Source organism: Callorhinus ursinus, unplaced genomic scaffold, assembly GCF_003265705.2.
Source record: "Callorhinus ursinus isolate GAN/ISIS: 27379988/994484 unplaced genomic scaffold, GSC_fseal_2.0 scaffold20, whole genome shotgun sequence".
NCBI classification, from domain to species: Eukaryota; Metazoa; Chordata; class Mammalia; order Carnivora; family Otariidae; genus Callorhinus; species Callorhinus ursinus.
The window spans coordinates 22,846,568-22,873,703 of NW_027397082.1; the positions used below are offsets into that span (position 1 = coordinate 22,846,568).

General features: G+C 45.0%; 1 protein-coding gene across 4 annotated transcripts in view; it reads left to right on the forward strand.

Moving 5' to 3' along the window:
• The window catches only part of PIK3AP1 (phosphoinositide-3-kinase adaptor protein 1), a 126,730-nt gene that overhangs the window by 42,632 nt on the left and 56,962 nt on the right, over nt 1-27,136 (forward strand). For all 4 annotated transcript variants that reach the window (XM_025881169.2, XM_025881168.2, XM_073904385.1 and 1 more), the window contains exons 3-4: nt 22,217-22,353; nt 24,765-24,909. In XM_025881169.2, the coding sequence (XP_025736954.1) occupies nt 22,217-22,353; nt 24,765-24,909 (282 nt within the window). The remainder of the gene's footprint in view (nt 1-22,216; nt 22,354-24,764; nt 24,910-27,136) is intronic.

Sequence of the window (27,136 nt, forward strand, 5' to 3'; positions counted from 1 at the left end):
AGGGAGGGAAAGATGGGCTCACACAGCTCTTTCCCCACCCAGGTATCATATTGTCACAGACTAATCTCATAGTAGTGACTAAAGCAGTACAAAGTGGAGCATGAAACCAAAAATGGTGCTTCTCTTCTCCCGTGGCAGTTTCTTTCCCGGAGGAGAGCTTCCTCGGAGAGAAGGCAGCTCTTGCAAAGTTGAGCTCCCATGTGCCCATTTCATTGGTTTTAAGTAGGTATTTGATTGTGGGAAAAGTGATTCAAACACCAGATAGAAGAGCTGGGCTGAGTGACCTTTGTAGACCTTCTAGCCTCAGTTTCCAGTGTTTGAGTACTTGCACATAGCAGCAAGAAGGGTAGGTGGGAACAGCAGAAAGGTTAATCACATCATGTTACCCTAAAGCTTTCAGGCATTCGACTTGTAAATCCACCTGGAAAGCAGGCTTTTTTGCCTCCTAAATTAAGCTATTTAATCTAAGAAGGAACAGTTATAGATCCCTGAGTAACCAAGCTGATTACAAACGAGCATTTGTTTCTCTGAATCTTACTCCTTAGTGCTACCTACTTAACTCATTGGTATTTAGGTGTAGTTGCGCTAAGAGTACCCCCCTCCATATATTTATTTATTATTTACAATTATGTACATATATTTTTTTAAAGAGGGTAATATTGAGAAAGCCTACCAGTTGCTTTCCATTCATCACATCTGTAGCAACAGGGCCTTCGGGTCCCTGGGCAAGATGCCAAGTTATCACTGCCCACCTGGCTAACTGCAGACCGAAATAATGAAGACAGACACGGTTTATCTGTGCTGTGGGCATTCAGGATAATTTTCAGTGTACCAACTGCAGTTGTTGCTGTGCATGTCCTAAGTAAAATTGGGAAATAACTGAATTTGCCTTTTGAGAGCCTTCAACCTGCTCCACTGTGACTCTGCTCAGCAGCCCCCATCATATCCAAAGCCACCCATTCTGACTGTGGAAACACTCTTGTAGAGCCCTCTTTTTGCTCAACTACAAATGCTCCAGTTTCCAGAACAATCTTTCTCTTCAGTATTCTCTCAAACCTTGTCAGAATCCCCTCTCCAAAATGAGAAGGTAACTGAATGAATGGTTATTCTTTAATGGTCGTCATTGGAGGAGTGGCTAGTAGATTTTCAGAGCCTCTGGTTTTAGATTTCCTGTCCGATTTTTCTCTGACCTTGAGGCATATACAGGCCTCAAATTTATTAGGGGTTCAGTTATTTCTCCCCCCCAAATTCATTTGTTGAAATCCTAACTTCTAGTAGCTCAGAATATGATTGTGTTTGGAGATAGGGTCTTTTAGGAGGTATTGAAGGTTAAAGTAAGGTCATTAAGATGGGCTGTAATCCAGTATGACTGGTGTCCTTATAAAAAGAGGAGATTAGGACCCAGATATATGCATGCACAGAGTAAAGACCAAGTAAGGACACAGCGAGAAGGTGGTCATCTGCAGGCTAAGGAGAGAGACTGCAGAAGAAACCAAACCTGCTGACCCCTTGATCTTAAACTTCTAGCCTTGATCTTAAACTGGGAGGAAATAGATTTCTGTTCTTGAAGGCCTTTGGTCTGGTGTTTTGTTACAGCAGCCCTAGCAAAGTGTAGTGTAAACTCTGACAGTTTTTCCAGTGCCTGATTTAAGCTTTGATTGCAGGCATCCATTTCAAAGAGGCATAGACTTCAAAGATGGCTATATGAAATAAACACATTTTCAGCCATAGGACTAGATAAAAAGCCACCTCTGCACACTGAGGCTCCTTTGTTTTTAAAGATCTTGGTTGATTTTGATAACTGACCCTTTGGACCACTTGTCTTTTTTCTTCCTGCTTTAAATGACCATTCTTAGGTTTTTTTTTTTTTTTTTTTTAACGATTTTATTTATTTATTTGACAGAGAGAGACACAGCGAGAGAGGGAACACAAGCAGGGGGAGTGGGAGAGGGAGAAGCAGGCTTCCCGTTGAGCAGGGAGCCCGACGTGGGGCTCGATCCCAGGACCCTGGGACCATGACCTGAGCCGAAGGCAGACACAACTGAGCCGCCCAGGGGCCGCAACCATTCTTAGGTTTTAAATTCACCATTAAAGAGTAAGTCTGCAAAACTCCAGGCCCCCTGCCCCCCAACCCCAGTAAAAGAACCGCAGGCCTGTGCTGTGTCTCTCTCTGTCTCACTCTCTCTCTTCCCATGACCTCACTGTGTGGGCACAGGTGTGCTATGTAATTTCCAGGTCTTGTAAGTAATAAATGTTTATTTTTTCAAAGTTTCCTGATGGCCATTGCTGAAGGGCATCTTGCAATCATAATAAGAACCACAAAGGTTCATCCAGTTGTAACATTGGTTTGGAAAGGGAGAGGTCTGTGGGAAGCTCCTGGGGTATAGGTGAGTGCCCCCAGGCATTTCTAGCAGATAGCATTCCTCCAGATAGGCTGAGACCAGCACAAAACACAACCTAATATAGATTTATAGACGGATAACATGCATGGATGCCTGGGTAGTTATTACACTGAGTGGCAGAAGCATTATTCAAAATTATCTTGGTCTAGTTCAATAGGGATGATCCTAAGTTCTGCTCTTAGGTCCATAAAAGCAATTGAACTAGTGCAACATGGCAGAAATCCAACGGGGCAATAACTTGTGAAAATAAACTGCTGGTTACAGTTGACTACTTGACTGATGAGGAAGCAACAGTACGATGTTGCCACTAAAAGAGATTACAGTATTAAGCCACAGTCATACAGCCCCCCAGTCGTAGAGTATTGTGATTTCACTGTATTCCACCAAAGATGGTGTTTCACTCCGGGTGCCACCCTTTTAGGGGGAAACTGGCCAACTAGAAAATGTCCAGCGAAGGACAAGCCTGGAGTTTGGAGCCCTGGATGAGCCATTTTGTGAAAAGGGGTGTAGCTATGTTCTGAGTTGCCGGGGTAACGGAGAACTTTGTTAGAGGTAGAAGTTGCTGGCAGGCAGGAGAGATGGACGTTATGGTGGAATTTCCAACAGTCTTTCTGCCCTGGGTGATTAGCGGAGCCCGTGAATGGATGGCATTCCCCCCGGTGACAGGTATTGTGCGTGTGATGGCAGTCGGGATGGTCAGAGGGAAGGGAAGAGTTTATATTCCATGCTTGAGGCAATCTTTCTTTTTCCTCTGGACCTTGTTGTGGCTGAAGTGAAGCTGTGGACACCACAGCTGTCGTGCTCCCAACTTGAGAATGAGGCTCATGCTGCAGGACGATGGGCTAGAGACACGGGAAGAACCTGGGACCTTGATGATGTCGCTGAGCTCTTGTGCCAACCAACTCTCAGATCCGTCCCGACTGCTGGGCTTTCTACTCTGAGAGATAAATGTCCTTACCTGTTGAAGGCTTTTGAGTTGGGATTTCCTTTACTTGCAGTGAACCATCTTAACAGACTGTGCAGGGTTGGGCTGAAGAGAAGGATGAGCTTTCCCAGATAATTTGAAATTCCCATTAGTGAAGTAGAAAAGAATGGAGACTTTGCCACTGTAAGTATTCAAGGAGAGGTTGACTATGATTTTTTAAAAAATCTTTTACTGAGTAGAATTTTGCTCTAAATGATTCTTTAGTGTGTTTCAAATGTGGATGATCTAAGATTCAAAAATAATTCTCACTAAGGTGTGAGTGACCATGAAGCTGAACCTTTCCTCAGGACATTTGCATTATCCCCAGTGTGATAACTCAGATGAAGTTTTTATTAGTAGAATGTGGAGGTGGGGGAGGTTTTTGTGCATGAGAACCTTCCAGGTGCTCCTTGCCCACTTCAGATGAGTGAGCATTCTTCTCTGCCCCTACAGGGGCCTATGCCTGCCACCCCCATGTTTGGAAGATTGCTGAACCCTGACCAAAGGGGAAATAAACCATATTGTGACTGCTGGATTTGCAAAACACAACATACAGAGGACCTACAGTATGGAGAGGAAAAGTGAAGAAGAGCAGGGTCTGGTGGCCTGAGAGCTTCTGGAGGGAGGGGCCCAGGGGCTGAGGGGCAGGCGGAGTGGTGGACACAAGGGTGCGTGGATTACAGGGAAGCATTTTTCTATCTGTTGGAACCCCTTTTGACGTCCATCTTCCATAGTTCATATTATAAAAATAACAGTTTCATTATTTTAAAATATAAAATGGTAATAGAATGTTGACGGTGCTTTAAAAGCTCCACAGTTTCTCCATTTGAATTTATCACCCTGGCAGGACATTTGCAAACACTCCTGCCTCCCCTCCAAGAAGATGTGAATCACTTGGGTAGATTTTTCTTGATTCTGATCCCAGTGTTAATTAGGTTTCTAGTGGTTCCTATAATTAAATATAAAATAATGGTGAAAACTGTATTTTGCTCCCGTGCCTGTGATTCTAAAGCAGAAAATGATGTGCTCTCATGCTATGTGTCTTGTACTGCACTCGTCCAGACTGGGGAGAAATGTTCCCAGAAGGTCATAGGGTCACATGGCAGGTGGGACGTCACCCAGAGCGTCAGGGCTGGACAGGGTCCCTGAAATCAAATTGTGTTGTCCGCTCTGTGTTGACACAGAGGCAGACAACAGGGAATGCGAATGTGACTCATCAGGGCCAGGTGGTTAATGGATCATTGACCCGAGGGTCGAAGTGTGAGAATGCCCAGGTTTTGCTTCAGGGTATCATTTTTCAAGCATTTCGATTTGCGAGGAAACCAAATCTGATTGATTTTTCAATTGGTGAGAGGGATCAGTGCAAAGGCAGTCAATGCTATGCAAGAGGCAAAGATGATGTGGAGAAGCTAATTACTAAGCTTGTAAATATATTTATGTGTAATAGGGGCAGAAGATGGCCCAGCCAGCATTTCTCCCTGTTGGCGGGAATTCTCTGTCCTGGACATTGTCTGTGTCTGGTGTCAAGTTGGCCTAGCGCTTTCCGAGCTCTGGCTAGGGAACCAGAGGAGAGAAAGAAGCCGCATTCAGAGCCGGGCTCCCTGAGCCTGTTGGAGGCCATGTGAGCAAGGGGCTGGCCTATTTACTGCTGGGAGGCTTTCTTTCCTTCCACTTCACAGAGTGACCTTCACTTCCCTCAGATGGAAAGGCCCATTCCGGCTTGGTTGGGAAGATTGAACCAGTTCCTTTATTTTGCGCCCTTGGCTTTCCCACCTCTGACTGAAACAAGGTGGCTTGTGTTGGATTCCAGCTCCAACACAGAAAGCTAAAATTTCCTGAAAAAAGTCCCGGTAAAGTGGAAATTTACCATTCTGGAAGATACAGTTTGATCATCTCCGTCAAGCTGTTAATTATTAAACAAAAATCAATATTTTTTAGTTTAATTTTGACTTTTTTCAGTTAGAAAAACTGAAGGTCATTCCTTCAAAGACAACCCTCCCCCCCCCCCCCCTCCCCCCCCCCCAGAAAAAAAATCCCAGGGTGTGTTTTCGGTGACCTTCTGGGAAATGGGGATTTGGCAACAAGGTCTCTGAGGTGGTGGTGGAAGAAGTTAAGAGTGTGTTTTCCCGTTGGTCTGGGGACTCTCTTCCTTGTTGGTTCTTAGTTGTTACTGCCACCAAGGCCTGAGGGCAGTGAGGCTGAGAGAGACCCAGGTAGCTGAACTGGGGCCTTAGCAGGTGTAAGTGCTCTGGGTCCTAGCAGCCCAACAGGTAGACACTCTGGGACTCCAGGCAGATGTAGGAGCCAGAAGCCAGCGGTAGCCAGGCAATGACCACTACCAGAAAGCTGGCCACGGTTTTAAGAAAACAATTAAGGTCCCAGAGATAAAGGCAAGCAGAGAGTCCCCCAACAGGTGTTCGGAATTATGTGGCGCTGCAGAGTCCTGTGTCTCCAAGCTCAGGGATGATCCTGTTCTTGGTGGGGAAGGTGTGCTGAGCACGCTTTCCTTAAGAGGCAGACAGCTGACAAGGGGACAGGCTGACAACACTGCAGACAAGCCACAGCAAATGGAAGAGGAGAGGAGGTGTGTGTGGCCATAGGTGGATTCTGGCACGCTACACCCACCTTGGCCTCCCCTCCAGGAAACAGTCAAATAGGGAAGTCCCTGGGACCTTTCATTTGTAGACAAACTGGTTTGGTTGTTTAAATTATGATACCGCCTAACTATGGTTCTAGGCTCATGTCCCTTGTCCCTCAAATGCAAGTATGCAACCATGGGGGCTGTTTTCATGTCCTGATTGCTAATAGACGTAAATATAGAGAAATGGCAGCTGCCGCTTATGAAGCACTTACTGTGTCTCAGGCACAGCGTATAACAGTAACGATCCTGAGAGGTTGGGATTGTAACTTCCATTTGGCAAATAAAGAAAACGAGGCTTGGAGAAGTTGTACAACTTGCCTAAGGTAACCAGCTAGTAAGAGCTGGGATTCAACCTAGATTGTCTGGACCCAAAATCCAGTGCTCTGAAGGACTACCACATGTGTGGCTGCCATGAAGATGTGCCTAGCAGACCTCCGGCTGACTGGAACTGACCAGGCGCCCCAGGGCTACATTTTGAGCCCAAACTGGCATTGGCGCAAGGCTCTGGCAGCACCCCCCCCACCCCGCCCCGCTCCCAGCCAACGACCGAGATGGCAGGGCTACTACAGCAGCCTGGCTCCTGGGGGACATGGGACTCATCCAGTGGCCACCTTCAGCTTGAGAGCTCCTTGAGAGGCTTGCGGAACTTCCCTTAGACTGCTCAGTGGTCTAGGACGCTTGTACCCATCCTTCCTTCCCCCTCTTCTTTATCTGGCCTCAGACCATGTGATGGTTTCCCTGTTTTTCCTCTCCATCTTCTGTCACAGGTACTTTCCCTAATGTAATATTTCCCTGGCTTTCCTTCCCATTTTCTGCCACAGGTACTTTCCCTGATGTAATCCTTGCTTGTTTAATTCCATTTCAGTGTTTGCTTCTCAGAAGACCTGGACTCACACAGTGTGTGTACCATGTCAAATCTCCAGGGCAGCTTGGCTCAGCCTGCTAGCTAGACTATGCGGGGCGGGGCGGGGCGGGGCGGGGCGTGTGTGTGTGTGTGTGTGTGTGTGTGTGTGTGTGTGTGTGTGTGTGTGTGTGTGTGTGTGTGTGTCAATTTCCTGTTTCTCTCCAGATCCCGCACTAAAAGCGCACTAAAAGCCCCATGGCACAAAGCCCAGTGTTGGTCCTCCCTGTTGTATTTTCTCCTTAGTAGTTACTTAGGTGATCAGTCTTATCTTATTATTGATTCATCCATTCATGTAAGAAGCATTTATTGATTTTCACTATGTTCTAGGCTCTGGGGATCAAAAGACGAATGTCAGGGAATCTGCCCTCAAAGGAATCACAGTCTAGTGGAAGAACAATTTGGTCAGCAGATCAACAATACTAATTGCTAAGACTCTCCAGTGCTTACTCTCTGTCAGGCATTCTTCGGGTGTTGTATATGAATCAACTCATGATATACTTACAGCTATTGAGGGAGATAGGTGGTATGATGATTTCCATTGGCACACGGGGCAGCCTAGGCCCAGAGAGGGAAGTGGCAGAGCTGGGTCTGGATGTGGGCAGAGCTCTTGCACTTACTGCTCTTCTCCACTGCCCCTGACTGGGCTGCTTGTTCTAACCGGGTGTGACCATGCCTGGGGACGCAGGCTTCCATTTCTAATAGAAAGTCGCCATCGACTGCCACAGTGAGAACCATCTTGCTGGATGACCTGGTGGGCCCAGGACACCTCTTTTGTTGTGGAGAATCACGGCTTGCTGCCTGTGCCTGGGAGTAGCCTGATCTCTGTTGTTTCCTGTCTCCCTGGCTACCTGGAGCATCCCTGAGCCGTTGAACATTCACTTCCTGGGTCTGGCTCTGGACGGATGCAGAGATATGCTCCTGCCTATTTCTACATGAGCACTCGTTTTGTAGAACTCTCATTCAGCAGATGAGTACTAACAAGAATAATAAATACTTACCTTTGGCACTTTTCAGTTTTCCAAGGGCTTCTGCGTTTGTCACTTAATCCCAAGTATGAATATGCTCATTTTAAAGGAGAGGAAATTGAAGCTTAGAAAAGTCACGATTACCCCGTCAGTGGTAGCAGTGGGACTTGAATCTCGGCCCCTGTGGTTTTACTGACTGCATTTTTCCCCGAGTCCCACCAACAGCTGCATTTATGTTGCTAGAAAATAGGATATAATATCTATAGAGCCTTGCCTTTAGTGCACAGGTTTTAATTGTTAGGGTGGGAGGCAATCAGCAGGCCCTGGGTTAAAGGAGTTTCTATTTTGCTCCATAATTATTTAAGCAATTTGGAGTGCCATCTTGTTGTTTTGTATTTTTTTAAAGGTGATCACTGAGGAGAAGCATGCCCCCACCCCAACTTGACCATGCTCTGAGTCCAGATGCAGCGTTTCAGGTTGAGGAGGGAAAGTTGCGCTTCCTAAAAACGGAAAGTGAAACCGACCAGTCCAATTTTGTAGTTCTAGCTGGGTAGAATGCTAACGGTCAGCAGGAGTGGGAAAAGTAAACCTCACCTCAGCCTTTCTTATAAGCGTGACAGTGGAGTGGTAGAGAGGAAAAGCAAAAGAAGTTTTTGTCACAATTTCCCAAGCTCATTTCTATTATCAAGGGGTGCCTGAGTGGCTCAGTCTGTTAAGCATCTGCCTTCAGCTCCGGTCATGATCTCAGGGTCCTGGGATCTGGCCCGAAGTCCATTCCCTGCTCAGCAGGGAGTCTGCTGCTCCCTCTGCCTCCCCACCGCCCCGCCCCCTGCTCGTGCTTTCTCTCTCCCTCTCTTTCTCAAATTAAAAAAAAAAAAAAAAAAAAGTTGCCTTTGGCCTCTCAGCTCTTGGCTGGGTCAAAATAAACTGCATTTTTGTGGCCTGCCTCAGACAAAGCCCATTTGTCTATCCTCACACCAGTAAATCCAGACATCAATGTCTGTTTAGATTAGAATTGATTCCTGAACCCGGAAACTCAAAAGAGGCTGTTTAAAGAGTAGTTATTAATGGCCGCATTACAAGCCTGTGTCCTGCCATTTGAACGAAATTTACATAGAGAGAGGAAGCACATTTATAAGTATCGGAAAGAGATGAAGAAAGAGGAAATCTTCACGGGGGCTGTGGTACCTCCTGCTTGGTTAGCAACACTGGGGTTTCCTGAACGATGAAACAGGGGCCTGCAGGCTCCAGCCCTGAGAGTCCTGGTGAAAACCCTTCTTCCCAGTGGTGGCTTTTGGAACGCAGGTATGGACCAGTGCTTCTTAAGGGTCTTGATAAACTTAGCCCATGAAAGCTGTGCTGGGAGCATCCCCGGAGATGCTGGGTCCAGGGTTGACGTGGCTTTCTGCAACCCTTCCCAGATTTATGTCAGAGACTGGGTGAGAGAACTTCCATCTGTGGCCAGGAAGCAGCTCACCCGGAGGAATTATTTCTCCACTGGGTCCTCTTTCTTGAGATCAGCCATTCCTTCAGCTAGGGAACTGGTTAGGAGATGGGAGCCTTGAGTTCTAAATGTGGTTCTACCATTAAACCCACTGCTGGTGACCGAGGGCGAGTCAGTTCACGTCCTCGTGCGTTCCGTTTGCCATCTGCAAAGTGGGAGATAGTCACATTGGTCACAGGTACTTGAGGCCACTGAGAGGAAGAAATGAGAACGAATTAAACCCTTCTGAGACACTTATTTGGTGTGAAAACTCCAAATAAGCCCTGGCTTCTTGGACGAGAATGGAGTAGTTTGGCTGGTGTACTCAGGGAAGTTTCCTGGAGGTTGAACTTGGGAGGGGACTGGAGAGGCCCAGCAAGGCTGAGGATCATGAGTGCTGTTGTCAGGGTCTCTTTGGTTGTCATGGCAGCCTCCGCTGTGGGGCTCTTTCTATTTTAGCTGAAGAGCACGGAGGGTGCTGCTGAGGAGGGGCAGGGAAGAGCCGTCATCTTTTGCTTTAGAGCAAAACAAAACTAACACTTTGAATGGTTCACTTAGAGCCACTGGGTGGGGGTTAGATAGAGACCTCAGAGACCTGAGGTCTCCTCTCCTCCTGCCCAGCTCCCTTGTCCTGAACTTCAAGTACCTGGAGGAGGGCCGGAGGGAGTACCCGGTGAAGGAAGGAGAAAGGAGTCCTTGTCTTTGTGAGTCGGCGGACAAGACTGGTGTTGATGTCTCGTAGAGTCCTGATCCAGACAGAACCCTCTACCTAGTGCTGCAGAGCCACTGATGTGTAATGATACCAGGCAGCCTCAGGAATCTGCAGCTGGCACAGAACATCTGGATGGCAAAGCAGGTTGGATGTGACAGGTGAGCTGGCGAGTGCTGGGAAGCTCAGCAACACCGACTACCTCAGGCAGTCAGCCTGGGCTTGCGGGAGGAGCGGGCTCGTTCTTGCTCCTCCTTTCTCTTCCTTCCTCCTTGTTTCCAGGGAGGCAGAGTGGCTGCCATGGGTTTATCTAAAGTCTGAGTTGGGGATATGCCCGCAGGACTCTCCTTACCTTTTCGGCATCGTGAGGATGATGATGGTGATGAAGGTGACGAGGATAATGATGGGTGTCACTTTAATGAACTCACACTAACACCACTACATAATCCTACCCGCCCTCCGACTTTAACGCCAGTAAGATATGCGGTGGGTAAGGCATCCCTCTGACTCTCCTACCATCATTCTGACTGATGACTGTGTGTGACTTTGCCCGGAGTTGGTGACTTGCGGCTTGGGTATAGTTGTCACTGTGTTGGGAGCATTTTAAGTGAAAGGGGTTCATCGGACAGGAAATTCAGTACCCATTAACCAAGGTGGGTAAACAAGGGGGGAGAAAGACCCATGGGTGTTGACTAAAATGAATAAGCAGTCTTGATGTTTGCCAGGAAGCAGGGGGTGGGAGGGGTATTGAAACTCAAAACCTGAGTCCCACCACTGCAAACCTCTCACCTCACCCCAGAACCCACGTGCTCTTGCAGGGAGAGCAAAAACTCCTTCATTTGGATCCACACATTTGGAATTTGGGGATGAGGCCAGACCTGAGGTCTCCCTTTGTGCTTTCGAAGGACAGAATAATAACCATGACACTGATTTTCTAAGCTAATAGCTTAGAAACAAGATACATGGTAGGAGCAATGTTTGGTCTACTTAAGAATCATTTTTTTAAGCATTTTGTGAACCATGCTTGTGGTATACTTTCAGACATCAGGTTAATTATAGCGTCTCATTTGCTCATGAAAGCAGATAGAGCAGGATGTTGGCTTGGTAACAGTTTGTTAGCCACTGGTTTATGTTGTTATATATTTGGAGGCACTGTTTGCTCAGGGTGTGATGGGTGGTCAGCCACTCCCCTTCTCGATTCTGACTAAGATTTATAAAAGAGCTGACATATTCTGCTTGTGTCTCTGGAATTATTTCAGAAAACAAGCAAAGTTCTTCCACTTTTAGAAAAATGAAGCTGTATTTTCAGTCTATATTTTATAGACTTTCCTTTTCTCATGAATAGTGTTTGCTGACAGGTCTTTGATATACAACTGAAGTCCTTGAATGGCATTCAGGGTCCTCTCTGACCCTCAGGTTCCCTTTCCCCTCTCACCCTGTATACAAGGTGCCTGCACATTGCTTCCTGTAGCTCCAACACATCATTTACTGTCAAGTATTTGTGCCTTTGATCATGCTCTTACCTCTGCCAGGAAAGTCATTCTGACCACCATGTCAGCCTTCTCTGTGCCTTTCAAGGCCTTACTTGCCATTTCTTTGGGGATGTCCGTCCTACTTTGATCCTCTTTTGGCCATAAACTGTATTTTATTTATAAATTCCTGCTTACCCCTCATAATTTTGTTTTGAAGTTATTCCTGTTTTCATTTGTCTCTGGAAGTTGAGAGAAGCTTTCCCGTGTTTCTCGCCTACGTGGTCCCCCCAAATGTCAGAAAGGCCAGAAATGTTCTCACCCCTACATTTCTTGGGGGTCCTAGGATAGGCTTTGAATATTTGTAATTCGTGCGTAGGCAATGAATGTATGTTGAAGGAATAAAGGAATGAGTTATGATTTATTTTATTAATTTAAATGGAAATGTACCTTTTTCACTGAAGGGTAATCTCAGCATCCAAATGCTATTTGACTCAATTAAAGTAAGTTAATTTGCCTTCTTCATCCTTCAGGACGTTTTTCTCAACTTTCTGAACTTCTGTTCTATTTTTCCTGTGCCAGCACTTTTTAAATACTTGGAACCTTAACTTACTTCATTGAGGTATATTTATGGTCTCACCACACAGGCTGGTGCTTGCTGGTAAGGGATTCCGTAGTTCTCCTAGGTTTTCCACAAGGAGCCTCCTCTTTCCAGTTCAGCTGTAAGCTGCTGCTTCTGCTTCTTCTTTTTTTTTTTAAGATTTTATTTATTTGAGACAGATGAGAGAGAGAGAGAGAGAGCATGAGCAGGGGTGGGATGGGGCAGGGAGCAGCAGGGAGGGAGAGGGAGAAGCAGATTCCCCACCGAGCAGGGAGCCTGACACGGGGCTGGATCCCAGGACCCTGGGATCATGACTTGAATCAAAGGCAGGTGCTTAACCGACTGAGCCACCCAGGCGCCCCATCAGCTGTAAGCTTCTTAAGGCCAAGACTATAGAGCACACACTCTTGGGACTCCTCAGTGGGTCCCGCGTCAGACAGATTCAGTAGATACTTGCTAGGTGATTTGGAAGCTGGGGCTTCAGGATGTTTTATGTCCGGCTTTCAGATATCTTGTCTTACAGTTTCATCATGGTGGCTTGGGTAGGATGGGTGAGAATCATAATACTTGAGAAGTTTCATCCTGAGTGGGAAAGCCACTGGAGGTTTCTCCAGACTTCAGGCAACTCTCTATATTCCTGCCTCATCTGTGTGACGGTTAAATTTGGGTTCCTGACCCGAGATGCAAATGCAGAAGGAACATGGCCCCTTTCGTTCATGGACCCTGCCACCTAGGTTGCTTGGCTCTTCATTTCTGTATTCTTCTAAGAAATCTTTGACTCTTCTTCACTCTTTCTTTTATCAGCTGCACTGGAAATCTTGGACACAGTTGATGATCCTCTCCTGTTTCATTCCAGCCCACGGATATACATTCCCCAATGACCCCAGCTGGACCGGCCCCAACGATCGTTTCTGTTTCATTCCATTTGGGGCTGGATTGGTGGAAAGTTTTTCATTCTCTGCTAAAATGTGTCTCCTTAATTTCTTTCTTTGTTCACTTTCTTTTTCCTTTTCATCTAAAACTTGAAGAAAATAATTCCACATGTTTATGCTACAGGTCTTCTTCCTCCCTTCCTCCCTTCACTTTACCTTATTTTAAAAATCACTAATAAATTTAGCTTAACAGAATGGAAACAATATAGCATAATTCAGCTTTCCTCAAACTTTGGTCATTTGAGAATCATCAACATGGTTTTTGGTTCATCTTTTTCAACAGATTGATTGATTGATTTATTGATTTATTGATTTATTTATTTATTTATGTTTTTAACAGTTTTATTGAGATATTTATTTATATTTTTAACAGTTTTATTGAGATATAATTCATATGCCATACAATTCATCCATTTAAAGTGTAAAATTCAATTTTTTTTGGTATGTTAAATTACCAATTTTTTTAATGTGGCAACATATATATAACCTAATATTTGTCATTTTAACCAATTATAAGTATACAATTCAGTGACATTAATTACATTCACAGTGTTGCACAGCCATCACCACAGTCTATGTCCATTGTACTAGCAACAATATTTTCTTTGAGTCATTTCATGGTTTTTTACTTAAGTAAATTTATTTTAAAAGGAAACTGTGCCACTGTCGTGGAAAAACCGGTTATTTCTTAATATAAAAAGAAGGTAACTTTAAAAATAAAGATAGTAAAAAATCAAATGGTGGTATTAAGTTTTATAAGTGGTATTAAGTACTATAAACAATGGTATATAGTAAATGCCGCCGGTAAGTTCTACTGGATACTCATGCCTACAGAAAGAAGTCTGTGGGCTTAAGGACTTGTCCTCACCATAGTACCACGGGAGAAAAAGAGAAGCATGTGAAAGAGATATTCCAGGCATCCTCTTAACCATACAAGGTTAAGGCAGGAAGGCAAGAAGGCTTGCCTTCTTCTCGATATAAGTGGGGTTGGAAAAATTGAAAGGGGATTGCTTTCTGCCATATGGTTCAGTGTCACTGAATATTTGCTGTACACTTTGGAATCATCTATACAGCAGGTTACATGGTTCACAGTGTGGAATACACTACCAGAGTGCATGAGAGCATGGATTTGGGGGTTACATTTTCATACGGGAAGCACCTATGTGATTTGGACGACTTACTTAGATTTCTGTGCCCCAGTTTTCTCATCTGTGAAATGGGCAGAATCATATCAATCCCTTAGTTGTGATAAAATGGAATCATAAATGTTAAGGGTTTTGCCTGGTTCCTGGTATATAGTAAATGCTCAACAAACGTGGTTGTTTTAATGAATGATCGTTGTTTATGGTTTTCTCAGAGCTTAGCATTACCTTACAAGAGAAGTTAGCTTGTATATTCTGAAAAAACTCTCCAAGATCAGCAAGCACCATTCTCTGGCCGTCCTGCAGGCTGTCAAAAAGCCGTGGTCCTGACTGAGTGCCAGACAATGCACAGAAAGAAGAGCAAACTTAATGGTCTGAAAACTTAATTGGAAAGAAAGAGAATGCAGCCTTGGGTCAAGGACCCTTGAGCTCACAAGACCCTGGCTGGTTCCATTGGTGTTCAGTGTCTCTTAACTTAAACCCCATCCTTGGCATGTGCCTATTGGCCCTGGTGGCAGGTCACAGCACATCTAACCCAAGACCAAGCGTCATGGCTCAGAACAAGGCAGCACCATCAGGCGTCGGTGAGTGAAAGCCTGCATGGTGTCTCCTGCCCTGCAGCCACAGCCCCACACCAGGAATAGCAAGTGAGGGCTGCTTCCTGCCCTCCACCCGTCTACAAACCAGACAGGGCATGGACCTCTGGGGGCGAATTCCCACTGGCTCGCTGCCTTCCATCCTTCAGGCACAGGGTTTCCATCTATTAGAAGAGAATAAGGTATTGATTCCTATCTCCCAGTGTTGTCATATTAAATGAGATTAAGACTATCAAGCAGTCACCACAATGTTCAATAAAGGGTAACTTCTGTTGTTATTATTAGTAGGGAGGGGTCCGTCACCAGCACGCTCACCGAGTTCGAGCTGCTCCATGGCGCGTGGTGGCCGTACGGCTGCACACTCACACATTTCAGTTACAATTCACAGAGTTTGTCGGCCCAAACAATATAGAGACTCCCTCGTAAAGGAGAAAATTATGAACCTTTAGTCTTGACAGATTATTCTGATATTTTTAAATATGTATAAACATACTCATCTCCTTATGTTTGGGGTTCTTTCCCAACTCTGAAAGCAACACATGAGCAAGATACCAATATAGGTTTGAAATAAAGAAAAGGCACGTGGACAGGCTCATTTTGCCAGATGATGCTGGTTTATTGCAGCAGCATCATGAGCATGGCATGAGGCTGAGGTGCTCGATCATTCCACTGAGGGGGCTTGTTGCAGCTCCCCTGTGTTATACTGGGACTTGGATCTCCCACCACATTTCTCTGTATGAAGTGGTATACAGGGAAGCCTTCTGGTGTTCATGTGGCTTAGACGCCTCCTTTACCTTTATCGCCCTGCCCCCTCTCTCCTTTCCTCATTGGCCCCTGACACCTAGCATAGCACCACCTAGCGGCGGACACACTCACACACACGCACCCGTGCACACGAGCACACGAGCACACGCATGCACCACAGTCCTGTGGCAGGACCCAGTTATAACGTGGTCATCCTGATAATCTGGAATGTCTTTGCATCTTATTTTAGAGGAACTGTCATCCAAATGAAAGGCCTGGGCACAAATTCTCATAGGGACTATATCCGAAGCCTTTTGGGAGATGCCAGTTTGAGAAACATGGATTCACATCTGGCCCAAATCCCCAGAGTATTTGGAGCAGCCTCCAAAATGAAACACAATATTAAAAAAGACAGATAGGCAAGACCAAGGTCCTGGATGACAGCGTAACAGGAGTTAAGAACCAAAACTGTCAGTCAGTTATCTGGCAGCAAGGGCAAAAAGTGAAACATCCCACATTAGCCTGTTCTGGTCTAATGGGAGAAAACAGGCAAGTTCTCTGAAGAGACAAACTTCCTGCCTCTGAATCCAAGGAGTATTTGCCATATGGGTCCTTTATAGAAGAGACTTTGGGGAGCCAGACGCACCAAGAAAGTCTTTGTCTAGAATTTCTCCAGAGTTCCTGTGGACCTCATAAAAGCTGAGAGAATATTGTTCAATGTTAAAGGAGTGAGGACAGTATTGGTGTCTTAATAATATTTTACATTAGGGGGATCCTCAGGGTTTTCAGAGTGCCTTCACTCAAACATTTCTTATTTGAGTCCCAGGACAGCACCTTATCTTCAAGGTGGGGAGGGTCACAAGGGATCTGCATCCTTAAGTGGCCAAGCTTGGTGCCATCTCTGTCAGGTGGGTTTCAGTGATGCTTATGCCTGGGTTAGAATTTCCTTCAAGGAAACCTTGGGTGTGCTGAAGTGGGCGGGGGCCCCCAGCCCAGTCTTGTAGTGGGCCCTGGAAGAGGCAGCTGTGGGTAAATGGTGGTGTTGTCAGTCAGACTCCAGAATCAGCCTCAGGATGAATGGCATCTTGCCTGACTTCCTCAAATGAATTAGCTGCCAGGAGTGAATTCATTTCAGGTGACTGAATGAATAGACCTACTGGAAGGAACTGTTTATATGGCCCATCTGAACGCTGGGGAATATCTGCCAAGTGCTGTACTATTAGGGTCGATCTCATTTGTGCCAAGCTAGTGACACGATTCACCACAAGATTCAGTAGCTGCTTTCTCTTTACCCAACCCCCATTATCCAAGTGCTATCCATAAACTCTGGAGAAAGGTTGGAAGGTGGAAAGGAAGGAAGAAAAGAGGGAGGGAAGAAGGTGGGCCAAGCACAGATTTTGTTCTGACCTTTTCAATGCATTTCTCTTTATATAGTTATACCCTACACTATAAGATATATGGTTTTATATCCTGCTTTGGCTTTGTTGCTTAACAATGTCATAGCTTCTACTTGAAACTCTTTGAAAATAATATTTTTTTAAAAAAGATTTTATTGTCAGAGAGAGAGAGAGAGAGTACAGGCAGGGGGAGGGGCAGGCAGAGCGAGAAGCAGATTCCATGCAGAGCAAGAAGCCCGATGCGGGACTTGATCCCAGGACTCTGGGATCATGACCTGAGCCAAAGGCAGATGCTTGACCGACTGAGCCACCCAGATGTCCCCAAAATAATATTTTTAAATATTCTTTCATCAGACAGTGAAGTTGTTTTCCACTTTTCACCGATGCAAAGAATGATTTAGCAGACATCTTGGTTCATTGTCTTTATCTGCATTTTGAACATTTATTTTCCTACTTAAGAGAAATTTTTAGTGGAATTATATGCCAAAGGATATGAACATTTTATTTATTTTATTTTTTTAAAAGATTTTATTTATTTGACAGAGAGAGACACAGCGAGAGAGGGAACACAAGCAGGGGGAGTGGGGGAGGGAGAAGCAGACTCCCTGCTGAGCAGGGAGCCCGATGCGGGGCTCGAACCCAGGACCCTGGGATCATGACCTGAACCGAAGGCAGACGCTTAACGACTGAGCCACCCAGGCACCCCAGATATGAACATTTTAAAGACTTTCTCTTTCTCTGTATATAGACATACACCTTTCCAGAAAGATCTTATCAGTTTATACTTCCCTCAGCATCAAATGAGAGTAAGTATCTGTCTTCCCTCGCCTTCAAACATTTCCTAATTTGAAAAGGTAGAAGAGTAATATGTAATTTTTATTTTCATTTCCATGATAATCAGTGATAATGAATGTTTTTTTTTTCTTTTTTTAGATGGGGAGGTAATTTGTATTTCTTCCTTTGTGAATTACCTACTTATTGGGTGTTTTTAAAGAGATTTCTATGATCTCTTCATTTATTAAGGAGATTAGCCCCTTGGCTAATGTTTATTGGCATGTTTGTTTCAAATTTTAAACCAGTTTGTGATTTGCCATTGGATTTTTTGTTAACAACTGTATTGAGGTATAATTCATATAACATACAAGTTACCCATTTTTTCAAAATTTTATTTAAATTCTATTAATTACCGTATAGTGTGTTAATAGTTTCAGAGGTAGAGGTCAGTGATTCATCAGTTGCATATCACACCCAGTGCTCATTCCATCAAACAAGTTACCGATTTAAAGTGTACAATTCAGTGGATTTTTTTGAGTATTCACAGACTTGTGCAGCTATCACCATAATTAATTCTAGAATATTTTCATACCCTCAAAAAGGAAACTGCGTACCCTTTAGCTATCATCCCCCAAGCCCAACTCTCTCACCAAGCCCCCCAGCCCTAGGCAACCACTAATCTACTTTTTGTCTCTATAGATTTGCTTCCTATGGACATATCATATATTTGGAATCACACAGTATGTGGTCTTTTGTGGCTGGCTTCTTTCACTCAGCATCATGTTTTCCTTTTTCCTTTCTTTCTTTTTTTTTAAATGATTTTATTTATTTATTTGCCAGAGAGAGAGAGAAAGAGAGCACAAGCAGGGGCAGTGGCAGGCAGAGGGAGAAGCAGGCTCCCTGCTGAGCAAGGAGCCCGATATGGGACTCAGTACCAGGACCCTGGGATCATGACCTGAGCCGAAGACAGACTCTTAACCGACTGAGCCACCCAGACGTCCCTCAGCATCGTGTTTTCAGTGTTCAATATTTTATTCCTTTTTATGACTGAATAATATACCATGCTTTGTCTATCCATTCATTACTTGAGGGACATTTGGGCTGTTTCCACCCTTGGGTATTATGACTAATGCTGCCAAAGCAATATAATTTAGATTTTAGGTTTTTAAAACTTTGTTTACTAAAGTTTTAAATTCATACCAACCCTATTGCTTGTCTAGATTGTATTTCTTTGGTTGTTTAAGATGAACAAATCTTTTCCCAAACCAATGATAAAATTTTCACCTTTTTAATTTTTTTTAAAGATTTTATTTATTTATTTGAGAGAGAAAGAGAGCATGAGCAGGGGGAGGAACAGAGGGAGAGGGAGAAGAGAATTCCCCACTGAACAGGGAACCCCATGGGGCTTGATCCCAGGACTTTGGGATCATGACCTGAGCCAAAGGTAGCCGACTAACCGACTAAGCCACCCAGGCGCCCCTCATCTTTTTAATTTTTAAAATCTGTTTTATTTTTCACTCCAGTCTTTATAATCCATCAAAGCTTTATTTGGGGATATATGAGAATTAGGAGACATCTAAACAGTCCCTCTGGCTCTTCATCCTCCCTCCCCAAATAGGTAACTTTTTCCAGCACCACCTGCCGAGTCATTCTTCTCACCAACCATTTTCTTTATTCTATACTGATTTTTCATGTTTTCTTTATCACATATTAAGTTTTTATGAGAATGAAGCTTGATTTTGGGGTTCTCCATTGTATTTAATTGCTGTTTAATTTTTTATAAATGTAATATAAAATATGACTACACTTTATTTTTTAAATTTTAGTAAGAGGCATAAAACCTATATAAATGGAATTTTCCTAGATAGGAAATTGGATATTATAAAGAAGAACATTGTTGCAACTATAATTTAAAATTCAGTGCAAGAAGAGGGGTTATGTGGCTTGTACTCTGAATTTTATTTGAAAACTGAGGAAGTTTTTTTTCCCCATGATTATTGATTTTGTCAGATTTTCTACTTGTTTTGAGACAATTTTGGTAATTAGTATTTTTCTATAAAAATTGTATTGAAATTTTAAAAATTCTTAGCATAGAGTTTTCATGTCAGTATGTTTCTAAAATTCATCTCCATATCTGTCATTATCATGTCTTTGTCATTGGCTTATTTATATTTTCTCTTTTGTTTCCTCAGTATATTTTCTAGAGCTTTGACTCTTTGGCCAGCTGACTAATAATAGATCAGTAATTTGGGAGAAATGAAGAGTTTTTCTTTTTTTAAGCAATGGACGACTGTACAGTGGGTCTGTCCCAAGGAGCTTATGCCTGTAAAATAGAATAGGGAATTGGCAAGAGTTGATGCCTGGCACTGGACTGCTCAGGGTAGGGTCTGAACAATTCTGGAGGAATTCCAGGGAACTTCTTGCAGTTCTAAGTAACTGATTGGGTGTTTTAAGTGAATGAGGTTATTTTCTTATCCAGGAAGAACCTAAGAAATGGAAAAAATGAGATGGTTCAGGCATCTAGTAATAAAATATTAAAGCTGGATGTGATATAATTATTCAGAAGAAGAATATTAATTATCACTGATCTTTTTGGCTCTTTCCTAAACAGGCTCCCTTAGTGGGTGGTTGTTGCTTGGGTGGTGTGTATGGCTCTGTCCATGGGGATGGGGCCTGGCTGTTGTAGGAGTCACCCATCAAGGAGAGAAGGCAGCAGGGAAGGGCAGATCCGGCGGAGAAAATGGCAGCCTCCGTTAACATGGCTGGAGAGCAGGGAGGCAGGGAGGATACTGCAGTTAGCCTTTGAGGGGGATAATTAGCACTGATAAAGGAGGCTGTAGGATTGGAAAGGAAAGGAGAGCTATAGCAGATTGATGGCTCTGATACCTAGTGAAAACCAGTATCAACCCTCCTGGGAACTCCCAGGGTTCTTGGCCTTGCCTCTTAGCACTAAATTCTGCTGGGATTCCTGTTGTGCAGGCAAGGTCAGAGACCTGGCTGCGTCTGCCAGGCCTTGTGGAATAGTGAGTCATGGGGGAAATCCCAGAGAGGGGAAGAGCAGCAGGAGTGTGCCTCCTTCCCATCACAGTCTGGGGCCGTGCAGAGGCATCTGTCAGCTGACAGATGTCAGGCTCTAGGATGAGGCCACTGTCCAAGGCTGTGGGGTTTGTAAGCTGCATATCTGGGAAGCCTTGGTCCTCTCCCCAGCCTGAGCAGGTCCTGGAGGTCCTTGCCTCACAGTTACAGCAATAGGACACGATGGTGCCTTGCCCCCTTAGCGCAGCTCCACCACCTCAGCCTTCATGGTCATGGGAGCACAGCCTCTCCCCTGGTATGACCTGAGGTCTAGTGTGCAAGCCTATGGGTGCAGCTTTCTTGGGGACACATCAATGGCCTGATGCACCACCCCAGCATTCTACTAGGACTGAGTGCTGTGAGCTCTGCCGGTGGCCACCTCCTTCCCTGGGAGGCCAGCCTTGTGGGAGTCAGCCAAGAGAACCCCTACCTCTCACTGGACCTGCCCTTTTAGATTGTGGGCTCTCAGAAGGCAGGACTGATGTCTCATTTATCTTCATGTCCCCTCAGTGCCTGACTTGTTTGGCTGGCTCTGTAAGTGGTTTAGGAATGAAGAAGAGCAAGCCCAAGAAGGAGACTAGATAAACCTTTCTTCTCTTAACCATTCTTAACCATATTGTTCCTCTTGGGGGATCTGATGAATGCGTTGGACTATCTCCAGAGAAGTATAGGCAAACACACATACACATAGAATCTTGTACACAGCCTATCAGTTGATGAACCCTGGTTAAGAGCCCCTGCCTTAGAACTCTGGTAGGTTCCACTTACACCATCTCAGCATCATCTCATTCTGTGCCATGCCCCACACATCTGCACACCCCCCCTCACCTGCTCTGAGCCTGTGCACCATATAGGTGTTGGCTGGAGTACCAATCTGGAACTCCAGTTACACTGATCCAAGGTTTGTTGAAAAAGATTGCATTTCACTGTTGCTCCAGAGAGGGTCCATTGGCTAGCCATGAGGAATAATGGCTTCCTGGGCAGCACAGGTTTTACTTGATGTTCAAAACATGACCTTTAAGTGGACAGCCCATGCTTGACCCCACCTAAGGAGAAGTGGCCTTGTTTCTTCGAAGCCACCAAAGCCAGCAGTGCAGGAAGCCTAGAGATGAAGCTTCCAGAAACCCACTGGTTGAGACTGGACTTGGCAGCCTTGGGCAACATCCTGTTTCAGACTTTTTGGCCTTCTTCTCCACAGTCTTCCTCTTGCTGTCACCCTATCCTTTGGCCTACTGGGTAATTGACTTTTTCCCGGTAGGTTGTTTTTCATGATTTCCTGAGTCACTCCCTTCAGCTTGTATTTATTTGACATTCAGAGCCATTTCCTATTTGGTAATGTTTGGGGCTTTCATGGGGTGGAACGTCCCATCGGTTCTCCTTCCTTGTGTTCCCATTCAGTGATGTCTTTTGTTCTGTAGATTCTGGCTGTGACTCAGTCACTGACACCGAGACTGAGGACGAGAAGGTCCCTTCCTACTTGAAGCAGCAGAACCTGCCACTGCAGACTTCACCTGGGAACCTGATGGTGGTGCAGCCGGACCGTATTCGCTGTGGGGTAGGCACTCGTGGGGCTGGTGGATCAGTGGCAGAACGTGGCCTTTTTAACGGATGTATTTGTTGCAGTAAAGGGAGTGTAATCTCAGCCTTCCCTTGGGGATTCCATTGTAGATCAGCTGCCCTGGGAATCCCAGTACCTGGGACTTGAGCACACCTCTCTCCTTTAAGTAAGAGAGAGGCGAGCTCAGGAAAGTGTGTGTCATCCGAGACTTTCTAAGTTCATAGATCAGAAACACAGAGCATGTGGCAGGTATGAGCCTTACCAGACACTTAGGCCAACCCTGGAGGTAGAGGCCTGGGTCTGTTCCTGCCAGTCTGAGGCTGGGAGGAAGAAGATGGGTGGGGGGCATTTTGAAAGCCTGCCTCTCCATCAACTGACCACTCCAGTACTCCAAGTGAATGCCTTGAAGCTTGCTGGCTAAAACTTGCCAATATTGCTTGCTAAAGGGATAAGATAAACACCAAAGCATAATGTGACTAACATTTTCAGGGTGGCACCTATGTTAACAGGTGACTTGAATGTGGTGGCCCAATTGATGGTCCACTGTCATTTGAATTCTACCATAGAATTGGTAGTTTTTCATTATCTTTCCTTTCTTGATGAAAAATATGTGATATTAGTTCAGAGCAGCAGAATGCTTCCCTGTGGATATGAGCCCTTTACTAACTTTGCCACCATGGTGTCCTTGGGACAAGAGGGCGTGGGAGCCTTGGCAATGGGAAGTACTAGCCTCCTTGCACCTGTGAGTGGTTTTCCATGTAGCCTGACGCCACAAGGCGTTGGGCAAGGACTCCCTCCATGGGGATTGCAGACTGCTGCTTTGCAGACTGTGGCTAGATTGAGCTCATAGACATGTTGGGTTTCGATTGCACAGTGTTTTTAAAAAATTAGGCATGAAAATCGATTCCCAGCTTCCTTTGAATCAGGATCTGGTAATACCAGGCCTGAGGTGAGTGGCCGGGCCCAGCAGCCCATTAGATGATGCATGCATCCCCTAGTTCACATCTCCCACCACTCCCTTTTCTTTCTTCGCAGCCCACTTCATGCCCCCTCCTCATTGGCCAGGACTTTGTGGGTATTTCAGTTTCCAGTCTCTCTGTATGCCTTCCTGTCTTCCCTACACTCCTGTCGTCCTAAGACTGGCTGGTGGGCACCTGTGGATGAGGGTGTTTGGAACTGAAGAATGGCGCCCTTCACACACCTCCCTGATTCTCCAGACTGTCGTTCTTTCTCTTGTCCTGGCTTCCAGGATTCGGCTTGTGGCCTTCTCTAGGTCTCTGGATCCTGGAGCGGCCAGGCTGGGGCTGGATCCTGCTGTCAACAGAGAGGGCACACTCATTCTCTCTGACTCCCCATGCTGCCTGGGAGAAGAAGCAGGCGGGACAGGGCTGGGCCTGCAGCTGGAGGCAGGACCACCACAAACACATTCACATTTAGCCTCAGCAGCCTCCAGAAGCCAGGACCTAGCCTCTCCCTCACCTGTTGTGAAATGGTGGCCCTTGTCCTGAAGGGCTACTATGAGGTCTTTATAGTAGAATCTAAGGATGAACGTTTGGAGATTAGCAATGACCGGAAATCTCCCCCCGCCCCCGCTCTTTGGAGGGCCTGTCCTTATCAGTTCAAGTCTTAAGAGGCCCATTCCCCACTTAATGAGCCCAGTAAAACAAGATCATTGCATGTGGCGGGTCTGGCAGGAGACCTTCAAGCAAGGTGATATAGCTATTGGATTGTTCCATGCCTGGGGAAAATCAGTCCTCCAATAAGGTATTTGTGCCCTTTCAAGAACAGCGTAAGAAGCAGAACCCAAGAGGGCTTCTCTAGGCTGGTGCCTCTCACATCGTAAGGTGCATGTGAGTCACCTGGGGGTCTCGGTAAAATTCAGACTTTGATGGTTCAGTGGGGCCAGGAGGGGCCTGGCATTCTGCATTTTGAATCCACTTCCAGTGCTGTCAGTCCACCGGCTTCCCATTGAGTAGCCAGGCTCATGTCAGCATAGTGCTTCTCAAACTATCTGTGAAGACTCATTTTATTTTGTTTTTCAAAATTCCCAATTCTGCCATGCACCAATGATTTTATAAAATGCAATAAAAAAGAAATGCTATAAAAGTGAAATAAAAAGATGAAATACAAGCCCCAGGATTTTAAATTATTACATTAGATTCAACAGACATAAAATTACTCGCATCAAATTGTTATAAAGGTTTATAAACGTTCACTTCTCAGTCTTTGTAACTTGTCTCTTTGGGACCCATGGCAGTCAGGCCCAGTGCTGGACTGCAGACCCCACCCTGCTCTGGGACAGCCTCACTGGATAGAGCTGGGGCTCCGGGAGACAGGAGACCCTCTGCCCAGCACCCTGATAGGGCACCCAGGAGGGGGAGGGGACACTGACTGGTCTCCTATTCCAGGTGGAAACCACTGTCTACGTCATTGTGAGATGTAAGTTGGATGAGAGGGTGACAACAGAAGCAGAATTTTCCCCTGAGGATTCTCCCTCAGTCAGGGTGGAAGCCAAGCTGGAGAATGAATACACCGTTTCCGTGAAAGCCCCCAGTAAGTAGCTCCGTCTACCTCCGGAAATCAGGCATCCTGTTCAGGAAGAGGCCCACTCTTGCTTTCTTTTACTTGTCCTGTCTTTATTTAGCAACTGAGAAAAGTGACAGCCAAGATTTGGATCTGGTTGGCATGTTCTATTTAAAGGAAAAGGAAGTTGCAGAAACATACATGCGCAATGGGGAAAAAATGGATATTGTAAAATTTTTTTATCCTTACGAAGTTAATATATTAAAATTTTTTGAGGGGCACCCGAGTGGCTCAGTTGGTTAAGTGTCTGCCTTCAGCTCAGGTCATGATCCCAGGGTCCTGAGATCAAGCCCCACGTCAGGCTCCCTGCTCAGTGGGAGAGTCTGCTTCTCCCTCTCCCTCTGTCCCTTACCCCGACTCGTGCTTTCTCTCTCATTCACTCTCTCTCTCAAATAAATAAAATCTTTAAAAAAAATTTTTTTTGAGGGTGCCTGGGTGGCTCAGCTGACTGACTGCCTTCAGCTCAGGTCATGATCCTGGAGTCCCGGGATCGGGTCCCACATCGGGCTCCCTGCTCGGCAGGGAGTCTGCTTCTCCCTCTGACCCTCCCCCCTCTCGTGCTCTCTATCTCTCATTCTCTCTCTCTCAAATAAATAAATAAAATATTAAAAAAATAAATAAAAATTTTTTTTGAAATTAGAGAAAAATAGAAAAAAATCATCAGACTTTTTTGTTCACAATTTTAAAAACAGTTGTTTTCAATATTCTGTTTTTCTTGATATAATCTTATATTTATTCTCTCAGCATCCTTTTGCCCCATGCTGTTATGTGGACTTTGTAACTTTTTTTTTTTTTAAGATTTTATTTATTTGAGAGAGACAGAGACAGAGACAGAGCACAAGCAGAGGGAGCTGCAGGCAGAGGGAGAAGCAGGCTCCCCGCTGAGCAAGGAGCCCGATGCGGGACTCCATCCCAGGACTCCAGGATCATGACCTGAGCCGAAGGCAGACGCTTAACCCTCAGACGCTTACCCCTCAACTGACTGAACCACCCAGGTGTCCCCGTGTAACTTTCCATTTTATAACATATTTTTTCTATTATAAAAGTTATGTGTGCTCAATACTGAAAAGTTGAAGAAGACAGCCAAGGTAAAGGAAAGTAAATAGAAAATTGCCTGTATGCCCCAAAGGAAATCAGTGATTTCTGTATTTTTCTGTATCTACTACATAGCTTCGTATAGTTTCCTAGGCCACTTTCGTTACCTGGAAGATACCTATGAGTATTTTCCCATGTTAATAAATATTCTTTTACAACATAATGTTTACTGGTCGCAAGCTAATCCTTTGTATAGATGTATCATAATTTATAAAACCAGTTCCTTGTGTTGGACTTGTATCTTATAAATCATCTTGTTTAAAGCTGCATCATACTCCATTAAAAAGAAGTATCATCTTTTAATTTTTCGCCTCCTCGTTGTTATGTATTTATGTCATTTCTGATTTCTTAGTGTCTTCTTATTGTTTTAAATTCTGATATATCAAGCCTCTTTATGCTTGCATGGATTGAGGAGTATTTCCTCAAGATGGAGCCTCTGAAATGCCAGGCATTTTTTTTTTTTAAGATTTTATTTATTTATTTGACAGAGAATGAGAGAGGGAACACAAGCAGGGGGAGTGGGAGAGGGAGAAGCAGGCCTCCCGCTGAGCAGGGAGCCCAATGCAGGGCTAGATGCCCCTGGGATCATGACGTGAGCCTACTGGGACCATGGCCTGAGCCGAAGGCAGACGCTTAATGACTGAGCCACCCAGGCGCCCCAAATGCCAGGCATTTTTCAGGATCCTGGAAAAAAACAGGGCTTACTTGCTTTCTGAAATACTAGTCCTGTGGAGTTTGCTGTGCCATCACCAACACTAGGCATTATCATTTTTAAATATCTTTGCTAATTGGATGCCTTTTGAAGGAGTAGCCCATTGTTTTAATTTGCATTTCTTTGATTACTAGCAGAGGCTATTTTTCCCTGTTCTCTACTTGTTGCATTTCCTCTTTTGTGAATCGAATCTTTGTGGTTGGTGTATTTTTAATTTTTTCTTTCCCCCTCAAAACCCCTTCCTGTGGTGGAGAAGAGCTAAAGAGCACATAGTCATGACAGCAACAGAGCCAGTGAATCAGTTATCCCAAGTCCAGTGTCGGGGAAGCACTGAGCTCCACCCGCCAGGATCTTTCCCACCTTGTCACCACCAGTGACCTCTGTAGAAAG